This window comes from Danio aesculapii, chromosome 3 (genome assembly GCF_903798145.1).
Source record: "Danio aesculapii chromosome 3, fDanAes4.1, whole genome shotgun sequence".
NCBI classification, from domain to species: domain Eukaryota; kingdom Metazoa; phylum Chordata; class Actinopteri; order Cypriniformes; family Danionidae; genus Danio; species Danio aesculapii.
This window is the reverse complement of record NC_079437.1, coordinates 22,193,790-22,220,585: the sequence shown is the minus strand read 5'-3', so window position 1 is coordinate 22,220,585 and position 26,796 is coordinate 22,193,790. Positions and strand designations below refer to the sequence as shown.

Sequence of the window (26,796 nt, the reverse complement as noted above, 5' to 3'; positions counted from 1 at the left end):
CTTAAAGGCTTGCAGCATGTGATGGGGCAGCTGAACAATGGCTTTGAGCAAGAGATACTTTTAAAAGACATCTGACCCGACAGAAGTACCTCTGACCTGCTTTTCTAGCTCTTCTGTCTCTGCACAGAAAAAACAACAACAGACTACAGGATACCGATGAAACGCCAGAAAGAATAAATCAGGCTGGAAATAGAAAAATCAATGGAGGAAATGACAGCTTTTCTTTAAGCTGACACCACTCTTCATTGCTTTTAGGTTTTGTTTTACCAATGCTTTGTACTTAAGTATCAGAAAATAAACCATGCCTGACTGTAGGGTTGTCGCGATACTATTAATTCATCTTATGATACCATAGCAGCTGAAGTATCATGATACCAAGTAGTATTGCGATACTGTAAACTCAAATCATAAAGAAAATTGTCAGAAACACTTTATTTTACATTAATACACATACACTACAGACAATTTAGCTTACCCAATTCATCTATACCACATGTCTTTAGACTGTGGGGGGAAACCGGAGTACCCAGAGGAAACCCACATGAACACCGGGAGAACATGCAAACTCTAGAAATGCCAACTGACCTCAAACCAGCGACCTTCTTGCTGTGAGGCAACAGCGCTACCCACTGCGCCACCATGCCGCCCCACTACTACTCTCTGATTGGTTAATTATATGATGTAAATTCATTTTCTGATGTAATCACATTTCATTTAGCTCAACAAATGGATTTACTGTAACTAAAGGCTACAACTGATTAACAACCTCAAAGGTCACAAACAATCTGTCTACAGAGGTTCATCAGACAAAAATGCTAAAAATCCCTATGGTTTCCCAGCATCTGACAGTTGTACGTTATAAACAGAATTTATCATAAATGTCAAGCATTAAAAAATATTACTCAATGTATTAGTGTATGGGAAATGCGCCTCACGAATACATTTCTCTTATTCGATGAATCCAAAGGAGTGCATTAGGACAAATCCATTCATCCACTTTCTTTTTGTCTTAGTCCCTTTATAAATCAGGGATCGTCACAGTGGAATGAACCGCCAACTTATCCACCATATGTTTTACACAGCGGATGCCCTTACTTTTAGACCTATGATTAATTTTATTGAATTATTTTTATCAGTTAGTTACTGTACTTAAATGCGGTTATACTTGTGAAATTAAATCGTATCTTTCTTGACTGTATTTATAGATTGTTATGCATGAAAATACTCACAACATGTGCAAATAGAGAAATGCACTGCAAATAGCATAGACCACAGCGAAAATGGACCCCAAAAATAGTAAAGATTGTTTACTGCAGAATCATCCCAACTGATCCAACGTTATAAATTCTTTCCAAATAGAGATATTATGTCATCTGGTGAAATTGTTTTCATATCACAATATATATCGCAATTCGCAAAATAAAAAAACAGCGCAGTTAGATTTTTCCAATACCGTGCAGCCATAGATGTATTTATACAGGCTTTTATTTTGGATGTGATTAATCTCAATGAATCTTTTCAACACAGTTTTAATATCTCAGTGCATCATGTATAATCTTTATAGCTGCTACAGTAGTAAAACCCTAATAAATGTTATCCCAAATCCTTTACATGAACATGCATTGATTCTACCTGTACCAACATGCCAAAAACCTAAAATCTCTGAGAGAAAAATGTGTTTGTCACATCCAGTAAGGTGCAAATCTAGATTCTGGATAGGCTAACCTTTAGTCCCGTAATTAAAGTCAGACTTTAATATTGGCCATCAAGTTATATTTGTTAAACAAACATTAGATGCAGCAGTTTAACCTTGTTAGTCTTTTAACACTGTGAAGCTTGTAAATAAGCTGTCTGGGTTTGGCCTGGAGGTGTTAAACATCAATACAATTGTCCACAATGCAACTCTCAAATTCAAAAGCAATTCCTTTTTGAATAGAATACTACCATCCAAGCTTCAAAATGAGCGGTAGTAAAAATCCTGTGATCCACATCAGATTTCATGCATTCTCCCAGCTTCAGGAAATGATGTTAAATCATGTTGTGTGTCACTCAAAATAGCTGACCTCGTCTGCTTGGCAGTTAAGCCCTTATTTTGTCCCCAACAAATCAATAAACTGTTACACATGAAAAAATAAAATAAAATACTAAATAAAACAGCTTCCTCTGCAAAAAGAGAAATACCCTAAAAAAAAGTGTTCTGTTTCATGGATCAAGTGACCCAGTTCTGATTTTTTTTCCTCGAATGTGACACAGATCTGATACAAACCAAGAATGTGGAAGATTTAAAAAGCACACAAAAAAATCTGATATTATCAAGGACTTGCTATTCTGAAGAAGAAAAAAAACTGATATGAATTGGACACATGCATTTGTGTCTAACATGTAAGTGGACAGATTGGATATTCTCCTGTGAATACGAGTTGGATTGCCTTAAGAGATCAATGATTTGCTGACCTTTTAAGCTTGGATTATCATTTCATCTATGTCCTTCATAAATCACGCTACTTTATAATTCCCTCCCAGCCTAAGCTCCTGTGTGGTATTTCGTCTGTTTCACCAAGTGTTTTCTACTACAAATGCAGAAATAGATATATAATAATTCGGATATGGGTCACTTTTAATACAATAACTTGCAATCAAAAATAACAACAATCTCATATAGACCATTTTGAGGGACATAAACAAAAACAGTGGTCCGAATGTATTTCCTGTTTTACATTTGTAATTTCTATAGCTTCCGAGAATGCAAAAAGAGCCACATGTTGGTAAATAATGTTATAATAGCTGTTTTACCATGAAGTTATGATTGAATTGCCTCTTGTTACAGTTATGAAATAGTTTGATAAGCAAGAAATGTTCATGGGCTAATGGCATGACCATATTGAATCGGTCTAGAGTCAACAATTGGGAATTAAAGGGGTAGTTCACCCAAAAATGAAAATTCTGTTATTATTTACTTGACCGTTATAAGTTTCTTTCTTCTGTTGAACACAAAAGAAGATTTTGCTGGTTGACACCCATTGACTTCCATAGTATTTTATTTTTTCAACTATGAAGAATACTGATTGCTGGCATTCATCGATTTCCATTTTTCCATCATCTTTTGTGTTCAACAGAAGAAAGAAAGTCATAAAGGGTTAAACACACATGGGGAAGAGTAAATAATGAGGTAATTTTCAATTTTAGGTGAACTGTCCCTTTAAAAACCGCACCATAAATGCAGCCTTAGTGATAACTCACCAAAGCTACAAACAAACCTTCATTAATGTTCTGCAGAAATCAATAAAACAACCAGATCATAGTTTGAACATAAAGCAATTCTTAATCTTCAGGCAATTAACATTTCATAGAGTCTTTAATCCATTACTGCATCTATTTTACTGGCCTGTGCGCACTGATTGTGTACCGTTCTCTAGTCAGCCATTGACTGTGGGGATGGGCAGCGAGAACTGTTTAACAAAATGAGGCCATACATCAATCAATATCCACACCAAAAGCCAGTCCAAGGCCCTCTATAGGATTGAAACTGTCCACCTCCTGCTTATCAGTATATTATTCGGCCAGCCTAACAACATCTCTGTCTTTCCCAATCAATGTATAAAAGCAGATCGCGATATATGAGTGTTTTAATTGGAGGGTTTGAGGTTAAAGCTCCGGCAAACTAACAGGCTTGTTTGGCAACCTCAAAAGGCAAAAATGAGGTTATATAAAATTAGGTTAAATCTAAAAATATTATATAAAAAATATAAATAACTAATAATCTGAAAATTTGATTATATAAAAATTATACAGAACTAAGTGTTTAGATTAGGTATACAGTTTGCGGTAATACTGAGAATTTGACATTATTTGGCAACTCTTCCTCTCACAATTAAATAAATAAATACAAAATAAATTAAGTAATTAATTAATTTTTTAAAACTATAGCTGGCCTATTTTCCCTGCCACTGCCTTAAATAAAAATTTGTTTAACTAATTTATTTTTAACTGCTTTACCTTTTGCATATTTGTATTTATATATTTTTCTGTATTGCTGTATCACCTAAGATGTGTTACTTTTAGCTATAAAGTTATTTTAATCTATCTTATATATATATATATATATATATATATATATATATATATATATATATATATATATATATATATATATATATATATATATATATATATATATATATATATATATATATATATATGTATGCATGTATATAGTCACACACACACACACGCGCACACACACACGCGTGCGCACACACGCACGCACACACACACGCACGCACGCACACACACAGTTGAAGTCAGAATTATTAGCCCCCCTTTTGAATTTTTTTTTTTTCTTTCAAATATTTTCCAAATAATGTTTAACAGAGCAAGGAAATTTTCAGAGTATGTCTGATAATATGTTTTTCTTCTGGAGAAAGTCTTATTTGTTTAATTTCGGCCAGAATAAAGGCAATTTTTTTTAAGCTATATTAAAAGCTATATATTTTTTCCCGATAGTCTACAGAACAAACCATCGTTATACAACAACTTGCCTAATTACCCTAGCCTCCATAGTTAACCTAATTAAGCCTTTAAATGTCACTTTAAGCTGTATAGAAGTGTCTTGAAAAATATCTAGTCAAATATTATGTACTGTCATCATGGCAAAGATAAAATAAATCATAAATATAAATCCTAAAAATAAAAATAAATCAATAAATACTATATTTAGGAACGCGTTGAAAAAAATCTTCTCTCCGTTAATCAGAAATTGGGAAAAAAATAAACAGGGGGGCTAATAATTCAGGGGGGCTAATAATTCTGACTTCAACTGTATATATTATAATGGTGTAATGTCTCGGCTGTGTATTTGAAAATGTTGCTTCCTTTGTTTTGATTCTCCTGCTTGCCCACGAGTGAGTGACGTATCTCTGTAAACCAATAGCGTTCAGCTGCGAGTCTAGCTCCGCTAGCACCCTTTTGTCATGCTAGGTACCCTTCGCAAAGTGTACGCAAAAAGTAATACGGTACGGTACGCTTTTTGGTACATTTTGACAGTGGAAACCGAATTAGTGGAAACACATAAAAGTGTACCGAATTGTACCGTACCACTCAATGGAAACAGGCAAATTAACATGAGTAGTGTTTTCTTTCTCTATAAAAAGCAATTGTGAATATGTAAAAGAAAGTTTTTTATTTGCGCATCAAACCTTATAAAAAAACTTGAAAGAAAGAAAAACAACAACGCCTTAAGTAACATTTCAAATATTACAACATAAATACATCAAAATTTCTTGCTGTTGGTTGACCTGAAGCATAAATGCTGACTCGAGCTCAGGAAACGACTCTTTAGCAACTCTATAAAGCAACTTCATAGACCAGCTAGTAAACCATTCGGTCTCTAGTCAGGCGAAAAAGATCAGTGCATCATGTAACTAAAAATGTATCAAATTAAAAATCCAAAAGTGTAAAATTCAAGTGTAACCAACATATATAATGTAAACATCAGACAAACAGCCAAGCCCTAATGAAAACCAAGCAGCCTGTCACAGCGTTCCGTAGATAGCATGAAATCTCAAGAATGATGCATCATTTCTGTCACTGGAGAACAAAAGTGGGCTGTTAAACTATGATGCCATGCTAGATTAGCTTTCGTTTGACGCACAGAAAACAAAAGCAACAACACGTCACTCTATGCTGAAGGCAACCAAACAGATCAAACAAATCTGCACTGGCCCTTTAAGGCAGCATTTCCTTTTTTTCCGGCAGTTTCCTGCCCGATAACTGGCCTCATTCAGCACAACAACCACACCACACAGGACTATTATTACAGCCTGCAATCAGACCCGGCGTAATCCAGAGACAGCTCCATCTCCACCTGTGAGACTTTCTGGATTACATGAAAGTGAAGAGAACACGGCTCTATCTATAGCAGCAGGAATAGACACAATCTGTTGAGGTTGAGAGCACACATATGCCAGCTCAGACGAAACAAGTGCTTATCCCTGCTGGTAAACAGAAATAACATAAGTGTAATGTCTTAGCTCATAGCTAGCTTTTTTCCTGTATATCTTATAAGGCAATTTCTCAGTGCGTCACATTATTAGTCAGAGACACAAACTGCTTCCTCTCTGATTTCCCCCCCAGTAACACTTTCAATCTCTACACTGTTTTAGGATCTGATCACATCTACACCCAGCATTTCTCACTTCTGAAATGAAGTGCAATGCTGGTCTGAGGTCAGCTGTAAAAGTTAGTCCCTCTCTGGGCTTCTCTTCCTGTCTTTGAGTGGATAAGAGAGCCTGCCCACGCCTGTCTGGAATCACAAAAGCACTTAATAATAATGTCGCTTCATAAACCCCACACCATCAACAAGAACACAGATGGTACAAAGAACAATGAATATGCATGCAAGCAAACATGCAAGCAAATAAGCATGTAAATAACAGTAGACAGATTGTTTAGGAAAGATAAGAGGGATCATTTCCCTCATAAAAAAGCACAAAGATACAGTTGGTCCAAATTAGGACATTTTAATATGCTTACTGGATAGTGTAAATGCCTTGTAAAGGACTTCAACTTGTCAAGATGATCCCAAAAGTGCTAATCTGTAGTGCAAAATCAATGTGTCATGTAAAGAAAATGACTATAGTTTTAAATGGCCAGATTATTTAGTCTCAAATGTCCAGTTTAATAATACTATTATGACAACGTCTTTTTTAATAACATCATCTAAGGGCTGGGTGATATTGCAAAAAAATTATCATTATATCATGTTTCATATTATTCGATATCGATAATTATTGAATATTTTTTAACAATCCATTTAGGTATATTAGGATTTTTTTGTTATTTAACCACTTTATTTTATTTTACCAGCATTACTAAGGCAAATAGCTTTAATAGTCAAAAACAAAAATATTTACACAAAATATCTGATCTCTTTATAATAAAACAAACAGAAGTGTTAAAGAGACTCTTAAACTTGATAAATAAAATGTTACAAAGTGTGTGCAATGGTAAAGGAAGATCAACGTCTGTAAGGTGTCAATAATAATGATACAGTGAACCTCAATCTCTGTAAACAAAAACTATGATAATCAAACCTGAGCTTTCAAGTAAAGGCACCAGCCATCATTATTCCTTAACATTTCAACATAAATTGTTAAGTTGAATGACTATATTTCCCCCTATATGCTAAAAAAATCAGATGGGGTGCTAGTGGCTGGGATGCATGAGAAAAGAAACCAAAAAGCCACTTTACATCCTTTTTTATTTACAAATCTAAAATATCTTCACTCAGGCTATATGGCACTTATTTTAGCATGTGTTGTTATTCTGAACTGAAATGGCAAGCATGAGCGTGTGGTATCCTTCAAAATTACAATGGGCTTTGCGCTCGCGCTCCCCTGGCTTCTCATGTAACTAAGCGACTATCAAGCGTTTTCTCAGGGGATGACAAGTTTATGGAGAGAAGTAAAAACTACTGCAGTGTATAGATGCGCTGAGTTTGTCTGAGGTAATTAGTCTGCCGTTATTACTGAAATGTGTATATTCCATACAAAGTAAGAAGCAGATTGGTTAGTTCTACTTTGCACTTGAGGCATTCTGAAAAATTGTGACGTTTTCAAGTAGGGGCGCCTGGAAAACGTGCATAAGTCACATGTGCACACTTGCACAACATGTGCGCGTCGCTCCCATTCAAATTTACACCCTAAGCTTATTGTAATTGCTTCCAAGGCGCGCGCTCAGCTTAATAAAACTATAGCCTTCATACTGAAACCACATACCGAATCTTTTTTTTTTTTTTTTTAAATCGATGTGGACAATGGTGTGCGGTCAATAAATATCGATATTGATATTGAGATACTGCATTCACACGTCATTGTTATCAGATGCTTAAATAAATGAATGAATGAATGAATGAATGAATAAAAACTTTGTTGTTTTGGTGTCGTTTATTTTGTAAATTTGTGTCTAATAATGAACATTTGGGGCTTTGAATGACATTCAGGTATAGGCTTGGGCAGTATGACAGAATATATCGTTACCGAAGAATGAAATGTGTAAAATATTTTTTTATTCTGTGTATACTGGGAAAAGAAAAATAATTACAATTTTAAAAAAAAAATCAAATAAGATCAAGTCCTTTTCTTTTCTTAAATATTTAAGCTTATTTATTTTTTTTAAGCTTTTTGTACACTTTCCGGAAAAAGTACCTTTATAAAAAATTTGTTTTAGCTTAATTTCTGAATCATTTAAAAACACATCTGGATGTTCACACTTCTTAGATGTTGGTTAGTAAATTGCATGACAGGTAAACAATAAAAATGCAATAGTTTTAGCATTTGTTTTATTTTAATTATTTATACTTTTAAATTTGGCTTGTACTTTTAATTATTTAATTATTATTACTCAGACAGTACATTTTTAGTGTGGCATAAGGAGCCTTTTTATTTTTATAGGCCTGTGTCTACCTTGAGCAGTGATTGAGGATCAGTGGACATCTGCTGATGGCAAAACATAAAAGACTAATGAGGCTGTGATCAAGAGATACAAGAGCTTTTAGTCCATCTCAGAGAAAAAAAAAGAGGTGAGGAGAAAGAGAAAAATGGAGAGAGGGAGGGAAAATTATCAAGAATGAGAAAGGAGGGAGAGACACTGAATGATTCTATAGGGTAAACAAGGCTTTCTGATGATGACCTGGTTTTTGCTTTGTTTGTCTACAATGATAATGTCAAAATCCAGTAAACGAAGGTTTTAAAAAGTTGTATTCTTTGCATGTATTATTTACAGCCTTTGCAACTAGCATTTTGCTGGCATCACTTTTCCTTGTTGCGATGATTTGCTGAAGTTTTAATCATGATAATCCCGGTTTGTGGACGTTAAATCAGGATTTTGTACATCAACATAACGGATGTTCATACAGCAGTAAATATTTATACAGCAGTAAATATACAAGTAATTAGATCTAGATGGAATTGCATTGTAAACATTAAATAAAAGTTAAAAAGCTATTATTTTGTATTTATTATATTAAGTTTTTAGTGATGATACTCCCAAAATAATTCCACAGATTTTTTTTTTTTTCACACAAAATTCTCTACAGAAATAGCAAAAAAAAGTCCAAAGATTCTGTCTGGCCCTAGTTATTAGGTAATAAAATCTCTTAAAATGAATAAATGCTTTTGTAGTGACTATAAATAAATTAACTGATATTAACATTCGAAAATGCATTGCAACTTCTCTCAATACAATGATATGAACATTCAGTCACATTCAGTCACAATTTATTTGTTTTAATGTGCAATTCACACTATTAACAAACCATTAGAGACTTTTAGCTCAAACTACTAGTTAGCTGCCTATTAATAGTTATAATAGTTATAGATGTAAAATAAGTTCATACTTTATTAGTGCTAATATTAATAATAGGCAGACAATAAGCAGATAATATTCTTAAAAGGTAATCTAAAAGTTTAAATAATAAATAATTTTTGAAGCGTTCACAATATATCAATATTGAGCATGTTCGATAGCATGACAAATTGAATTTTGGCATATGTCTATTTGCTACTATATTTATCCATGTTGTACTTTAAATATGCCATCTCTATACTGGGAACAAAAATTTGTGTCAGACACAATTGTGCACCACAGGGCAAACACCCCTAGTATCAAATCCCCTTGACGTCAGTAAAACTACATGGCGTTCACTTCAGATACAACATGCCTTCATTACGCCTCCAATTCCCATGCTGTGAATCCAGCACCTGCAGAGCAAAAGCACCTTGCAGTTTTGGCTGCAGTGCATTTGAAACGACTTTGCTCTTTGTGGACCACATGAACAGTATGAAACGATGCCACTCTGTTAGTGTGGGTTAATTATACAAATGTCCCATTGTCTCAAGAACACAAAATCAGATGAGAAGGCCGCCAAAAACAGAGAGAAACACGACCATGTGACTCTCATACAAAGGACACTGTCCACCACCTGACTGACCATGCAGTCTCTTAGTGCGAACTGAAAACGGTCAGCAGGAGAGAGCTCTTGAAGCTGCAGAAGTGGGCCGTCAGCAGCTGGAGAGGGCTAGTGGTTGGAGTGTGCTGTAGCAAAGTGCTGACGGTGCCCAGATGTGTCTCTGCTAGCAGTGAAGCAGTGTTCCTTTTATACAGTACCCATGTCTGAACGTTTGCGGAGAGGGAGGCATCTACTACTACAGCGTCACACAAATAACCAATATTTCTCAAAAAAAGGCAACATTTAGAGACTGGCTTCTTTTCTCTTATTCTCACATTTGACATCCTGCCCATCCATCCTTTAATCTAAAAGAGTAGCTACAATAGGCCCGGGCGATATGCCCAAAAATGTCATATGATGATAATAATATACATCACGATATAGCACCATTTATTTAAATTCCAATTAATAGTATATATATATATATATATATATATATATATATATATATATATATATATATATATATATATATATATATATATATATATATATATATCTGCTACATGTAAGGGATAAATATTTAGAAATGTACTCCGTCATATATGATCATATTTCGATGATCAATGATTACAGCTACAGCATAAAAATTAATATAAACACAAATAAAACACAAAATGTAAGTAAGCAAGCAAGCAAGTAATGTGTATTTATATAGCACATTTATCGTGTATTTCCATACACTCAAAGTGTTTCACAATCATGAGGGGGGTCTCTCTACACCAAAACCAGTGTGCAGCATCCACTTGGATGATACGATGGCAGCCAGAGGACAACGGCGCCAGTGCGCTTACCACATACCAGCTATTGGGGGAGTGGAGAGACAGTGATAAAGCCAATTCGGTGGAGCGGATGATTGGGAGCCGATGATGGGTAAGGCACACTGAAGGGAAATTGGCCAGGACACCGGGGTTACACCCCTACTCTTTACGAGAACTGCCATGAGATTTTTAATGACTACCAGAGAGACAGGACCTCGGTTTAACGTCTCATCCTAAAGACGGCACTCACAGACAGTATGGTGTCCCCCTCACTTTACTAGGGCATTAGGACTCAAACAGACCACAGGTTGAGCACCCCCTGTTGGCCTCACTAATACCACTTCCAACAGCAACCTAGTTTCCCCAAGTGTTCTCCCATCCATATCCCGGCCAGGCTCAGCCCTGCTTAGCTTCAGTGAGTAACCGGTCTTGAGCTGCAGGGTAATATGGCTGTACTTTCACTATTGCATCTTTCTCACATGCTGAGAAAGGTGCTCTTCATGTTTCTGTCTGCACCTCCATAATGATATATAATATTGCATTCATATAAATTATAAAAAAGTATTACCATAAATACTACAAAATGTGTCCTTATGATATACAGTCAAAGTCAGAACAATTAGCCCTCCTGAATTATTAACCATTTGTATATTTTCCCCCAATTTCTGTTTAAGGGCTATCACATTTCTAAATATAATAGTTTTAATAACTCATTTCTAATAACTGATTTATTTTATCTTTGCCAGGATGACAGTAAATAATATTTTATTTACATGTTACTTATTATGATACAATACTCAGCTTACAGTAACATTTAAAGGCTTAACTTGGTTCATTGTATAACAGTGGTTTGGTCCGTAGACCTTTGGGAAAAAAATATATCGCTTAAGGGAGCTGATAATATTGACCCTAAAATGACTTCTAAAAATTAAAACTGCTTTCATTGTAGCCAAAATAAAACAATAAAAGACTTTCTCTAGAAGTAAAAATATTATAGGAAATACTGTGAAAATTTTCTTTGTTAGACATCATTCAGGAAATATTTTAAAGAAGAGAGGAAAAAAAAACACAGGAGGGCTAATAATGTTTACTTTAACTGTATATCGTCATATTGCACAGCATTAAGCTAAAATGTATCCTAATTATTCCAGAAGGCCTCAAATATCTGGAATATACATATACATTTCTCAAATTAAAACAACTTTTAAGTCTCTCTCAAGATAACGCATTTCATTTTGCAAAGTTTCTTTCCTTCCTAGCTTCATAAGTTTCAGCCACTTACCTTGATGGGGTTTACACTGAAGCGAATCTTCCTGCTGGGTGGAGGTTCATCCTCTGCAGGCAGTCCTGGGATTTCTGAACTGCTGGATTCAGGCTCGTAAGCATCATCATCCTCAGCCTCCTCATCGTCATCCAGCTGACTGCCTCCGGAGTCCTCCCCGATCCCGCTGTATGCACTGATATCCACCAGGTCTGCCTCTGAGATATCCTCTCGGTGGGATTCCTCCTCAGCACAGGCCTGTTCAGTTTCCTCCCTTTGTTCTGAGGGATCATGGCTGCTCGTGGCCTCCCCGTTTTCCAGAGAGGCGTGGACATCCGCTTGTACCAGCCTGCTCCCTAGATCTGGAGAGCCTGGTTCTGAATTCTCCCCTAGCCTGGAATCATGGCCAGATGAATTTGGGATCTCCTCTGCCCTGGATATATTATCCGTATTGCCAGAAGCCGTATCCTCGGATGGTTTGCTATTGGATGCATCAGGTTGGCTGCTTGTTCTGCTTTTCGGACTTCCAGGTGCACCGTCTTGGTCTTTCGCCTCGTTATTCTCTGTCGGAGGGATGCTTCGTGCCTTTTTGGTGGCAGTCTTGGAACTGTTACCTTCCACCTTGGTTGAGGTAGAGCTTGCCCCATGAGAAGGCAATGGCGAGGTTGAGGACGGACGAGGAAGGCTGTTGCGCTGATCTGCTCGCTCAAACACTGCACTCAGCTGGCTGACCGTAGGGGACACTGCATCTGCGGGACAGTCGCCTGCATCCAGCCTGTCCAATGACTCTGTGCTTCCATTGAAGCGAACTACCACGTCCAGACGGCTGTCCTGGAACCCTGATGCGCGCTCTTTCTTTAACAGGATTCGATTAGTGGCCGCCTGTTTCTCCTGCAGGTGGCGCTGTTCAAATATCTTCCGCGTCTCCTGCAGCTTGGAGTATCCAGCGGCTGATCTGGAGCTGCTACCTTCGGTCTTCCCATCAAATCGGCTGACCCGTTCTGACACAGTCCCGCCGAGTTTAAGCAGCGCACTGTGATCCACATTCTCATTCAGACTGCTTGCTCTGGGGAGGGACAGTCGGACCCCCTGGTCTAAGTCTTTGGGCTTTGACGGATCATCTTCATCCCCTGGAGAACCCATCTGCATGAACATATTTTTGATGCGGTGCACATTGGAGCCGTACCTGCGGCCCCGGTCCAGTGCTCGGGATTTCCCATCCTCTCCATTAGCAGCGACTGGCTTGAGAGATTGGATCCCAGCCTCATACGCGTTCCTGTGCGGAGATGCGCTTCTTGCTACGAGAGTGGTGTTGGTGCTGCCGCTGGCTGCAGATGGGGGTTCAGTCTTCATCATGGTTAATCAAACAGCAGTAAAGACAAGCAGAAACAGCATAGCCTTCTGCTTTTCCTCTTCCTTATGGCACGAACCAGAGAAGGCAGCCATCGGGATCAGTCCATAATAGCATCCGCAAAACCGAGAAAAGAAGAAAGTATAAATAAGACATGAAAATAGCTGATGGATTTTAAAGGAATATAAATCTGTAAAAGATGGCCCCTTTGACCACTTAAGCTGCACTTTTAAATGTATGAACATCTTTGCATTAAATTAAAAAAATGATGGGATGAATTAATTAGGAGGAATCACTTAGTACAGGGTATATGCAGGAATCCTAAAGATAATTTCAATACCTTTTTAAAAACTTTTTAAAAGACATTCTCAGAATATTTTAAGACCTCATCGTTCTTTCAAGTTCTAATCAGTATCGAACCTTTAACTTAATAAACAGTTGTAGTTAAATAAATCAACGGAGCACAACCATGCAACAGAACTCAGATAAGCTCGAAGAAACTAAGCTTGAAAGAATAAATTACGCGGTTGTTTTCAGCAACAGGCTTCAGCCACTGTTTAAACTCTTAATTCTCCAACCAGGAGTACACAAATGTACATTTTCCCATTTTGCTGTCTGTTTTGCTCTTTGGTTTCGCTATATGTGGAGTGAGTCACATCACCTTCCCGAGTTTGTCACAAATTACGTGATTTCAGCCAGGCGGAGGAGCTTGGCCGGACACACATCAGCCTGAACAAGTCACGTGGATTGAGCACACCAATGTCAATATTAGGAGGAAAATGTATACATTTATGCTTTTTTGGAGTCAAACAGTACAGCGTTTGAACAAAAAGACCTCGTAAAAACACGATTAAGACTTTAATAACTTTTAAGGGCCTTAATTTTCTCATAATTGACTTCTCAATGGGCGATGCAGTGGCGCAGTAGATAGTGCTGTCGCCTCACAGCAAAAAGGTCGCTGGTTCGAGCCTCGGCTGGGTCAGTTGGCATTTCTTGTGGAGTTTGCATGTTCTCCCTGCATTTGCGTGGGTTTCCTCCAGGTGCTCCGATTTCCCCCACAGTCTAAACACATGCGGTACAGGTGAATTGGGTAGGCTGAATTGTCCGTAGTGTATGAGTGTGAATGAGTGTGTGTGGAAGTTTCCCAGATATGGGTTGCAGCTGGAAGGCTATCCGCTGCGTAAAAGGTGCTGGATAAGTTGCCGGTTCTTTCTGCTGTGGCGACCCCGGATTAATAAAGGGACTAAGCCGAAAGCGAAAACGAATGAATGAATTATCAACTTTTAATACTTTTTAAGACCCCAAGGACCCCCTGTAGTAAGTCATACGATTCTTCTTTTCTAAGTTGATCTGGATGAAAGGGTATAAATCTAAAATATTAAACCAAATGACATGCAGACAGATTATGTTGGATTTGGTCTTAGAAGTAAGGTTCATACATTAAAACAGCTAAGTAAAAAAAAAAGTAAATGAGATTTTATGAATTAAAAAAAGAGAATAAAATGCTTTGATGTTGTTTGAATTATAATAAATTATTTATAGAATTTATATAAACCATAAACTGCAAATCCACAGTACAAAAGCCTAAATTTTTAGTGTGTTTTTTTTGAGCATTCATTGACAGCTCTGCTATGGTCTCTCAGATGTCCCAGAGTCATAAAACCAGAAAAGTTACAATATCACACAATGCCTTCTTTAACTTAAGTCAACTTAAAACTGCATCATAAAAAAACAAAAACTAAACAAAATAAGAAAAGATTTCAATAATCAACCACTAAATGAAAAAATATAAACAGGTTTAAATACATGTACAGGTTTAAGACTGAAAAGGAAATGTTAACGCATCAATGCTAAACATTTCCGCAATTACTTAACTTGAATTTCTTCAATACATACTTTTATACTTACCCATATCACATAAAACTGCATTCAAGGCATTTCAGAAACACAAACTATACATTTTGGCAGAAACAATCGTTTAAATGGGGCTGACAGCTGTGCTAAGGAACATGGTAACGTGCTAGCTGGTCTAAAAAAGGTCATTAGTTGGCAGAACATCTTAGACCAGCAAGAAACAATTACCTTAAGGTGGCCAAGCAGATTTTAACTATATGATATCTGATTAAAGAATCAGCTTGAACTGAAAAATAAACAACCAGACGCCAGCTCTCATGTTGCAATACGCAGCTCCCAGCCTAAGCTGGATTTTCCAACAGGGCTGGATCTCTCAAATTGATCTTTCTGTCAGATAAAGGAAGTCAGATAATGAACGAAACTGTAAATAGAGGCACGGGAACATGAAAGAATTAAGAGTTATTTCATGTGTATATAAAAAACGGTGCACAATTCCATGGGAAATGCCATGCATACTGGCATGGACAGACAGGCTTTGTTGTGATCCCATGCTGCTGCTGCTGATGCCAGTAGATTACTTATCTTGGCAGCATGAATCCACCAGCCTTTAGGAACCGAAACATCGGCTGTCGTTTTAATTTCGCTGTATTTTAAGAGCGTCCTAATGTGCAGTACATATCAAATCCCTGGTTGAAATCAGAAAGTGTAAGTGTTTACTGCGCCGCTGATACCGCTGAAGGAGTGTCAACAGATTGAAGCTACAGCCTGTCAAAACATCACATTAGGACCCTGCGGAGCAAGCGGCCCGCGCTCTCTGCAATGATGCCTCGACTCGGCGACGTCGCTTCCTGCATCCTCTACCGTCCAAATAACGGTTCTGCCGTTACAATCAAAGATAACGAGGAAAAGCGCGACATGAATGGTGTGGCGCTCGCCTCAGAAACATGCACGTACCTTGTGCCTCGTGTTCATCGAAGACTCCGTCCTTTAATCAACGCAAAGCCCTTTCCTTCGCAAATCCATTGTGTCCACGAGCCGCTTTCGCCCTCTTGATTTCCCCCCACGAGCGTGTGACGCGCCAGCCCCCTCCTCTTTCTCTCTCTCTCTCGCTCTCTCTCCCTCACACACACACAGCTTCGCAGGTTATTTTATTGCTATAAGCAATAATCAATACGACATATAAAATCGTGAAGATAAAATAGATAAATAAAAAATACAAAACTTAATAAATTAATATATAATGTATATAATATATACACTATATATGAGAAATAAATATATAATGAATAATACATACATATTATATTTTTATTTATTACTTTTATTTATACCTATCATATATTATACCTTTTGTTTCATTTATACTTTTTAATTTCCTGTCATTTATAGGCTAGTTATATATATATATATATATATATATATATATATGTGTGTCTATATATATATATATATATATATATGTGTATCTATATATATATATATATATATATATATATATATATATATATATATATATATATATATATATATATATATATATATATATATATATATATATATATATATGTGTGTGGTCTATATATATATATATATATATGTGTATCTATATATATATATATATATATATATATATATATATATATATATATAGATATAGAGAGAGAGAGAGAGAGAGAGAGAGAGAGAGAGAGAGAGAGAGAGAGAGAGAGAGAGAGAGAGAAATATAATATACTAATAATATTACTAAAATATTACTATATAACACATACTTTTTTATGACACCACATGCATTGTCTCTGTTCTTTATTTTAATGAGCTTATGGCAATGCTGTCGTGCCAGTGGTTATTTGAAAATTACTAAAGATCGTTGTATAGTAGCTATATGTTGATTATATTGCATGGTTTATGCTCATATATTTTTTATGGCGAACAAAAAGAATGTAAATTTTCATTTGCTTATCCAAACTTCACCTTTCCATTTCTCAAAATTCTTTATTCACAACGTGCTGACTGCCAATAAAGATTGATAGAAAGATTGATGGATAGATGAATATATAGATATGGAAAGAGATAGATAGACAGACCAATCGGTAGATATAGACAGACAGACAGACAGACAGATAGACCGACAGCTAGACCGATAAATAGACAGCAAGATAGACAGACAGACAGACAGACAGACAGACAGACAGACAGACAGATAGACAGATAGATAGATAGATAGATAGATAGATAGATAGATAGATAGATAGATAGATAGATAGATAGATAGATAGATAGATAGATAGATAGATATCCTCTGAATCAAACCACTGCAATGCGCGAAGGCCTACAAGACACACTGACCCATTTTGGGAACATTTGTTCACCTTTACAGTCGTAGGCAAATGCTAGTGTGTAGATGGCGACACCGCGTGGTGAGTTTAAAAGTTCAGATCATTACTAACCACTGGACAGAGACTGTAGCCAAGACGCCAGTATGGCATCCCACACCCTGGGGAGTCTTTGTTACACTTTCAATCTGTGATTGTAAAAACCGTGTCTGTGGGCAGTGGATATGGACTAAAGATGAAGTGGGACAACCTTTTCAGCTCCATTTGCATTGCAATTTGACATGCTGCTGCAAAGGATTTTGAATTAAGGGATAAAGGAGATTCTTCCTCTGCACATGATGTTAGCACACTGTAAGCACAAAAGACAGGCAGAAAATCTGTGACAATCTTGTTTGTAGGTTTGTTGGAAGTCTTGTTCAAGAGCTATGAGTTGCCCAACTAACTAAATTAGTTTTTGAATACATATGAATTGCTGTAAAGTAGAATATAAATTATTGTTTGGTTTATTGATTTGTACCTGAAATAGTTGCACTAAAATATCCTGTACTGAGCAGATTTAAAATGTATGTACATTAGCTGATACAATAAAAAGAGTAAAAAGTAAGAATCCAGATTATACATTTTAGCAAATGAAATCTAGTTATTTAAAACAATAGTTTTACATTATATTTAGCCTAACTTGTTTGACGTAATCACATGCCAGAACAAATGTCAAATGTCAAAAGAGATGACATAGCTGGAAAAAGGATACTTTATTTTTATTAAAGCTTGCATTAATGCAAGCATTATACATTTCATTAGACTGATTAGGCATGGGAATATAACCGGTTTCAAGGTTTACCGCGATTTGAAAAAGCCAAGGTTTTAAAACCACTACAATTTTCTGTTCTATAATTTCTAAGTGTGTATGATTTTAGTTTTTTTTTGTTTGTTTTTTATATATATATTTTTTTACGAATATTTTATTTAGTTTTTAAGGGCAACAGTCTCCACATCAAAAGCTACTGGTCAGCCCACAATACAGAAAACATTTGAAAAACAAATCACTTAAGCACCATCATCCAAGCATGCTATAGACCCGGGGTGCGTTTCCGAAAACCATGGTTAGCCAACTAAAGTCGTAAGTTCCGTCATTACAAACATAGTTAATTGATTTGGTGTTTGCCAAATTCATCGTTCCAACTAACATACGCAAACTGCATTGCAAACTTGAATGATGAATGAATGAATGCAGCCGTGGCTCGTGACGAAAGCTTTAACTTAGATCGCCTATTATTTAAAAGTGAAATTTATGGTATTTGTCTTCAAAGCTTGTGAAAACAAAAATATATAGCATACGTTAATGCTTTTAATGTACAGTATTTTAGTATAGTATAGGTTACTTAATATGTATCTGTACTGTATATGACATGGGCCTATTGCGGTTAGAACATTTCTGCAGTGGTTTAAATAAATCAAATTGTAAAAGTAGACCTTTACATTAAATAAAAAATATCCTACTTAATATTAATAATAAAAATAATATATATATATATATATATATATATACATATTTTTTTTTTTTACGTTTTTTTTTTCTTAATAAATGGCCTAACAATTAAACATTAGCCTAACAATTTATATAAGAGATTAGAGTGTTAGCTAAGTTTTTTATTTACGTTATAGAAGAATAGAATGTGGCATATTCTTAATAATATTTGTAAAGGAAACATATATAGGCCCTATATGTGACGTTTATTGTTATATATATATATATATATATATATATATATATATATATATATATATATATATATATATATATATATATATATATATATATATATATATATATATATATATATATATATATATATATATATATATATATATATATATATAGATATCTCAATTAACATGAAAAACGAGTCCATGTTTTAACCAAAACTAACTAGTTTAACCCTAACTAATATTGAATTTTTTTTAAATGCGTGTGTGTGTGTGTGTAAAACAATTTAATTTGCGCAAAAAAAAGTATGGGGTTTTTCTCTAAAGAAGTTGTTACTCAACCCCATTCAGAGCATCATTATGGACGTTCTACTATAATTAACATGGTTCAAAGATGGATCTGCGACAAAGCAGCTACGGTTTTGGGAAACATTCATCACTAGATCGTTCTTTTCCCAAACGATGCATCGTACTATGATAGTTATGCCACAAGTTATGTCGTTGTTTGGGAAACACACCCCAGAACAATATTACTTTATATCCAAAGAAAAGAAAAATATATGCCCTTTAAAGTTGTAAAACATCCGTGTTTATGAAACTAATGAAGATAGCAGAAGTCAATGATTTATTTTAATTATTAACATGACATGTTTCCTGTTCCAAAATGATTCTTAAAGAAATATATTGTGTTCAATGTAAAAAAAGGTTTTTACCCAAAACTTTAAAAAGAACATATTTTAGAGCATTATTCTATATCGTGAAACTGTGATATTTTATCTAGGATTTTCATACAGTCACAATCTTATACCGGCCCATGCCTAACCCCGATAGAAAGAATTTGACATGAAAGCTCGCCAACACTTCACTCAAAAAATGACGTTTGCTGTTTGTTCAAATTATTTATATAAAACCATGAACTCAATTCTTGAGATTTTTTGCAACAACTCATATTAGGGCTGCACGATATTGGAAAAATCTGACATTGTGATATTTTGTGTCTCTGCAATATACTGTATATTGCGATATGAATACAATTTCAACAGATGGTTCGAAAAGCTCTATTTGGAATGAAATCATTCATTTTGATTGATTAGGGTGATTTTGTAAGGGTATGAATTATGCACAAAAATACTAAAACAAATTGGAAGCAAATATTATTATAATAAAGCAACGAAAAAAGTTAAATAAACAGTCCTTTATGGTTTTCCATAGAGTCAAACAGTATTCAGTTACAGAAATTGAATAATGAAATGTAAAGTAACACTTTATAGTCTTCATTGTTTTAATTCAGCAAAATTCTTCTTCACTAAAGTAACAAATGCACTTTTTTGTGCCTGAATGCTTTGAACTCTCTTGAAATGCCTTTAAAACACATGCAAATGATTAAGTTTCACTCTGTTATTGGTTTTACTTTGCTACGACTCCACAAATATCATGTAGTCTCAACTGTTCTGCTGATCAACTATAATCTCAACTCATTATTGCATATCCTGCGATGTGACTTGCAGTCACATACATTGCGATATCAATGCTGAAACAATATATTATGCAGCCCTAACTCAAATGTTTTATGTTCAATCCACAAAAACAAATAAGTTAACTTAATTGCTATCATGTGTTGATAGTCTTAACGGATTTTTAAAAAAAGATTATTTTTGTACAACTATAATCAGAGATGGGCAACTTCAAAGTACGGTGGCTGAAGGAGCTCAAACATGCTGCAAATCGAAAAAAAAAAAAAAAAACACTCAAATTGACAACACAAATTCTCATAACTCATGCAATACAGAAACGCTCTGCAAATAAGAAATCCCATGCATAAAGAAATACACAAACAAACTAAGAAAACATTAACATAATAAAAAACACATAATAAAAAATAGGCTATACGAAAAACAGGACCACCTTTCAAATCTTCAACAGAATCACTGAATTAATAGAAAGAAAGAAAGAAAGAAAGAAAGAAAGAAAGAAAGAAAGAAAGATGCAGACAGACAGACAGACAGACAGACAGACAGACAGACAGACAGACAGACAGACAGACAGACAGACAGACAGACAGACAGACAGACAGACAGACAGACAGACAGACAGACAGACAGACAGACAGACAGACAGACAGACAGACAGACAGACAGATAGATAGATAGATAGATAGATAGATAGATAGATAGATAGATAGATAGATAGATAGATAGATAGATAGATAGATAGATAGATAAAAACAATATACTACTCAAAAATCTGGAATAAGTACTTGGTTGCAGAAATTCACAAATTAAAAAAAAAAAAACTACTGAACTACAGTACGTCAAGTCAGTAAAACAGAACTGTTCCGGTGTTCAGATTGTTCTACGTCCCACTCAAAAAGTAGGTAGCATGTTTTGATGCAGCATGCTACTCATTAGATTTTGCTACCAGTTTTAATGTGGAGTAGTGTGATATGAAGCTGTAATATTGCCTTAACCTACCTAATCCCTAAGCCCAACCCCAGTACCCTTCAGATGTAGTATTGGTAGCATAGTCTGATTGGGTAGGATAAAATGTCAGGACACCGGCAGTATACAAATGAAGTGATTAATTTGTGTAATGCTGTGGCTGCCATCTTGTGGTCAAACATGGAAATTAATTTGGTCTGCCAACACTCCTTGTTTGCATTACGGGTATTCTCTAGCAGTTGAGTGTACATTGGTTGTACACTCTCTATTCTGGTGAATTGTGGGACTGAACCTGGACTATGGTTTCAGACACTTACTACAAACGGCAGCACTGTCAAATAGTTGATTACCATTTAATGGTAGAGGAGGCCATGTTGCCATATTTCCATCCACCTATTTTTATGCAAATCTTAAAAAAAATAAAAACACATAAAACAATGCTTAATGGAAATCTCAAGATGTGCTTACATTTTGAAAATGTGCATAAAAATGTTACGCCCAAAACTGAGTAGGATTAACATTTTACCTGATAAGAAAAATGTGCATGAACTTCAGTGTGATGGAAACACATTTGCTGAAAAAAAGTCATGTGATATTGATTTAACAGATCATGTGATAACAAAAATAGGCACAATAAGACAGCATAATGAACAAACCAGCGGACCGACCACATTGTAAAACATCTGAAATGTTGTTTTGAAAATCCCCAAAATCCCTTATCAAAAGTCTGTCATCAAAGTGGTTTGTTATTATTACTTCCCAGAACTGTCTTGAGCGGCTGTGCTCCCTAAAAAAAGGCTAAAATAGGTTTATTCACAAATGCTTGCAGTTTGGCACATAAATAGCATCTTTGGATGGAAACACAGCTATCGATTGATCAGCAAAACTATAGGATAATGGCCCCGCAGGATGGAAGTTGAATATCCCTAATAGGCATGGGACGAGAACAGTTTAAGGTATACTGCGGTTTGGAAAAGTCAGGGTTTTAAAACGCCAAACTTTTCTGCTATACCGTTCCTGAGGCATGTGTAGCCTAAGAGTTTTTTTATTTACTTTTTTTTTAAACAGCATCTCCAGGAGAAAAGGTGTCCAAGATGCTGTTTTAAATTGTAATGAAATCAGTTTTTTAAACTAATGAAGACAGCAGAAGTCAATGATTCACTTGAATTATTTAGCCTGACATGTTTACTGCTCCAAAATGTTTTAAATGTTTCTCAAAACAAAATATATTGTGTTCAAAGGGGGGAAAAGTTTTTTTTTTTTTTTACCCAGACATTTAAAAAGAAAATTTTAGTGCAGTAATCCCAATACCGTGGTATTTTTATCCAAGGTTATCCTACCGTCAGAATCATATACCGGCACATGCCTAATCACTAATCAGTATTAAATGTAGTTATATATGATGCTGTTAATTTAAACAGTTTCGCGTGCCTGGTGACTGGAGGACAGCAAAAGCAGATTGAGATGATTGAGTCATCCTCAGGGACTCAGAACAGCTGAACACTGCAGTTTCAGACTCTCTGCTAACATCTGTGTGACTGCAGCAGAAACACCTCCACTGCGTGCGGTCTGTCATCTCCTCTGCTAATAATTTCACCTTTTCAAATAGCACAATAGGCTGTTGTTTGTGTGTTTGACATTGATCAGATTTAAACAGATCACAGGGTCCCACCTGTTGGCATCTGCTGTATAGCGCATGTCTTTGGAATTGTGGGGGAAATCAGAGCACCCAAAGAAAACCCACGCCAACACGGGGAAAACATGCAAACTCCACACAGAAATGCCAATTAGCCGGGACTCGAACCAGCGACCTTCTTGCTGTGAGGTGCTACCCAGTGCGCCATCATGCCACCCCATTTAATGTTCAATTTAATGCAAATGTGACAGGACTGACAGAAACATTGGGGACAATGGTAAATTTATTTGTATTATATATTTGTAGTATTTATTTATAGAATTTATGTATAATTTCATGCTTTGAATCAATTAATGCAAATGATAACAAATTAAATTAGCTATTAGCAAATTAAATTAAAAAGTATTTTAGCAATAACAGTTTTAAGCATATAAAAACTATAAAAGCTTTAGGATATGCAATATTGAGTCATAATCATAGCTGATCCAAGTTTAACCATAATAGATTGAAATTTTATTATTTTCATGTGTTTTTAAGGCCTGTGACTGTGCATTTAAAGAGAGTTTAACACTTGGGCATTTTTTTTGCATTGCGATTATTCAATTTCTGTTCCTAAATACTGTTAGACTCCCCCCAAAAACATCAAATAGAGCTATTCAAATCATCATGTAAAACTGTAATCATATCGCAATACTAATCGCAGAAAAAATAAAATATCGCAATATCATATTTTTCCAATATTGTGCAGCCCTAGCTGCCATCATGTTAACTTTTTTGTAATGCTCTATTATCCTGCATCTTCCTTACCCAACAGTCAATCCTGAATTTACCCAATGGAGTTTCCCCAGAGTTTTGAAAATATGATCACATCACCCATCTTTTATCTTCTGTACACTCATTCTCAATGTTTACCTACAAAGCGTTTTAACTCGTACAAGTCTTCTATCATACGTATCGCCTTAAAATATAAAATGATTATTATGGCGAGCGGTAAATAACGACCAAAACAAACTTTCTAACAATTCAAGAAATTGAATAATATTCTCTTTATTCCAGACACTAGACGCTATAGTACAAAAGACATACAAAACAATACAACCTACACTGTATACATAAAAAAAGACAGTTATGTCAAAATTTCATCAAAGGTGACAGATAACTAGGCCCACACGGAATCTGCGCGCCTAGAAATCTGCAGATTTCCAGCCCATTATTGAGTCCATTTATTTAGTTGTGAGCAAATGTGTGTAAATTTATATTTATTCAGTTTTTAATTAATTTCAGTAAAAATACTGACTAATATGAAACCGTTCATATGATTTACATACAAGACAGTTTGTTAAGTAATAATTTCTGTATTTTAGCAGATATTTATTATATGAGGGACTTGCTTTGTTTATCAAATCAATTTATCTAATTGGATTTGCATTGTAAAAATTAAATAAGTTAAAAATGTTTTATTTTTTATTTAACATATTGAGTTTTTAGTTTTGATACTCCCAAAATCATTCGGCATATTTCCGCAGATTTTTTACAATATTATGTGCAGAAATAGCAGATTGTTCGCAGATTCTGTTTGGCCCTACTGATAACGCACCTCAGTAAGCCTGGGATTTTTCAACAACATTAAAATGCTATTCTGAGAATTCTCCAAACAACAGATAAACTTACAGATCAAATTTCTCATCAAAGCAAAAAAAAAAAAGATCAAACTCTTACCTTACAAAATAAGTCACTTGCACTACACCATAGATGTTTTTAAGAAGAATCCTCGTGCAATCACTGTATGTAACCTGCAGCTTATAGAGCTCTTTTTTTAAATTATACCATTGTGTATAAAGAACTGCATTAAGTTCTAAAGAGGTTTACCTTAACCTGCTCCAAACCCAAATAAAACTTTCTCAGCAGAATATTTGCATGAGCATATAGTTTTTGACGTTGCCTGCACATATCATTATTATGACTCATACAGTGGGTGACACTTTAAAAGGAGCATTACCACCACGAGTAGCACCGCCATCGCACTAAATAATTAAGAACTTGTTTTTAGGTGCAACCGCAGTTTGCGACAAAGGGAGGGAATGTGAACAGACTTTTCTAAGCTTTTTCATTTACATTTTAATTTACATTTTTGTTGTTGATTATATTTTACTGTCTCATTCTATGTCTTAATTATTGTACATAAAAATAATGAATAATTAAATAGGCCTAAATAATTATTTATTTAAAGACATTACCAGCGAAAGACGGAGAAACGGTCCGGTGCATGGTCTAGGTCTCTTAAGTTAAATGCTGTTCCTTGGTTCTACACATCATGTAAACTCTCTTTTAAAATAATTTTGCACATCATATCTATGCCCATAATGGTTAAAATAGCTAAACACAAAAATACTGAATGATTGTTTTGGCCAGCTGTTATTAATACATTTAAAAGGTCTTACATTTTCTTTCATCATTCTAAATATAAACAATCTGATAAACTTTCAGTGTATCAATTCTTTCTGAAACAAACAAACAAAAAATACAAAAGGTGTTACTGGGACAAAAGCTAGACATTTGTATCATGTACTTCAACGATAAATATAGTACCTAAAGTGTCAAGAGGTATACTATGTACATTTAAGGTATCATTATTGTTCCTTTAGGTACAAATGTGTAGTGCCCCAGTGACAGCTTTACCTTTGGTAACACTTTATTTTGATGATCCATTTGAGTATTAGTAGACTGTCTGCTTAATATCTGTTGATACTGGTCCTTCAACAGACATTTAACTGACTATAAGAAACTTTGCATGTACATGCCAACTTACACCAACCCTAACAGTCTACTTATAATCTAATGAGAATTAATTGGCATATAGATGCAATGTAACTTAAATTCAACCAACGGACCATCAAAATAAAGTATGAGCTTATCTATAGAGTAAACATTTGGTAGGACACCTGCCTCTTACCATAGTGATTTCTGGGTGTAAAATAATACAAATTTTAAGGATTTACATCAAAATATGTCTTATAGTCCTTACGTTTGTTGGTCTGGTCGCCAGATTTCTTCAGTAGTATCTCGCTGTGCTTCTGTTTTCTCCCCATTTTGCACAGCACGAACATCCAAACGATTGTTTGCTGAGCTCCGCCTTAAAACGCTACCTCAGCAACTCTTCCCATCCTTTTGCGCTAAAAATTGTAATTCTAAACGCAGTTTAACGTGCAGTATATCGTCCTAAAGAGAAACCAACTCCTTAATTAATAGAAAAATAAAACAACAAAACTCTTGTATCCGGGGACCCAGACAGCAGGAGGTAGTATTTAGCTTTCTTCCCAGTTCGGAAATGGACCGGATGTCACTAGCTACAGGTATGCACACGGACTTTTAATTACAGCTAGCCAGCCTCCGCGCTTCCGCTGGTCTGATTTATCCACTGCCTGATAGATATAAGATTTAAAGTGGGT

General features: G+C 35.4%; 1 protein-coding gene across 2 annotated transcripts in view; it reads right to left on the bottom strand.

Moving 5' to 3' along the window:
- The window catches only part of ppp1r9ba (protein phosphatase 1, regulatory subunit 9Ba), an 89,211-nt gene extending 62,634 nt beyond the window's left edge, over nucleotides 1-26,577 (bottom strand). Inside the window, exons 1-2 of one of the 2 annotated variants that reach the window (XM_056453375.1) lie at nucleotides 26,373-26,577; nucleotides 12,050-13,444 (exon numbers count right to left, since the gene is read on the bottom strand). In XM_056453375.1, the coding sequence (XP_056309350.1) occupies nucleotides 12,050-13,384 (1,335 nt within the window). In that variant the 5' untranslated portion in view covers nucleotides 13,385-13,444; nucleotides 26,373-26,577. Of the gene's footprint in view, nucleotides 1-12,049; nucleotides 13,445-16,187; nucleotides 16,303-26,372 lie in introns of those variants that run through there. The other variant, XM_056453374.1, reaches the window with a different exon arrangement.
- Nucleotides 26,578-26,796: the final 219 nt, after the last annotated feature.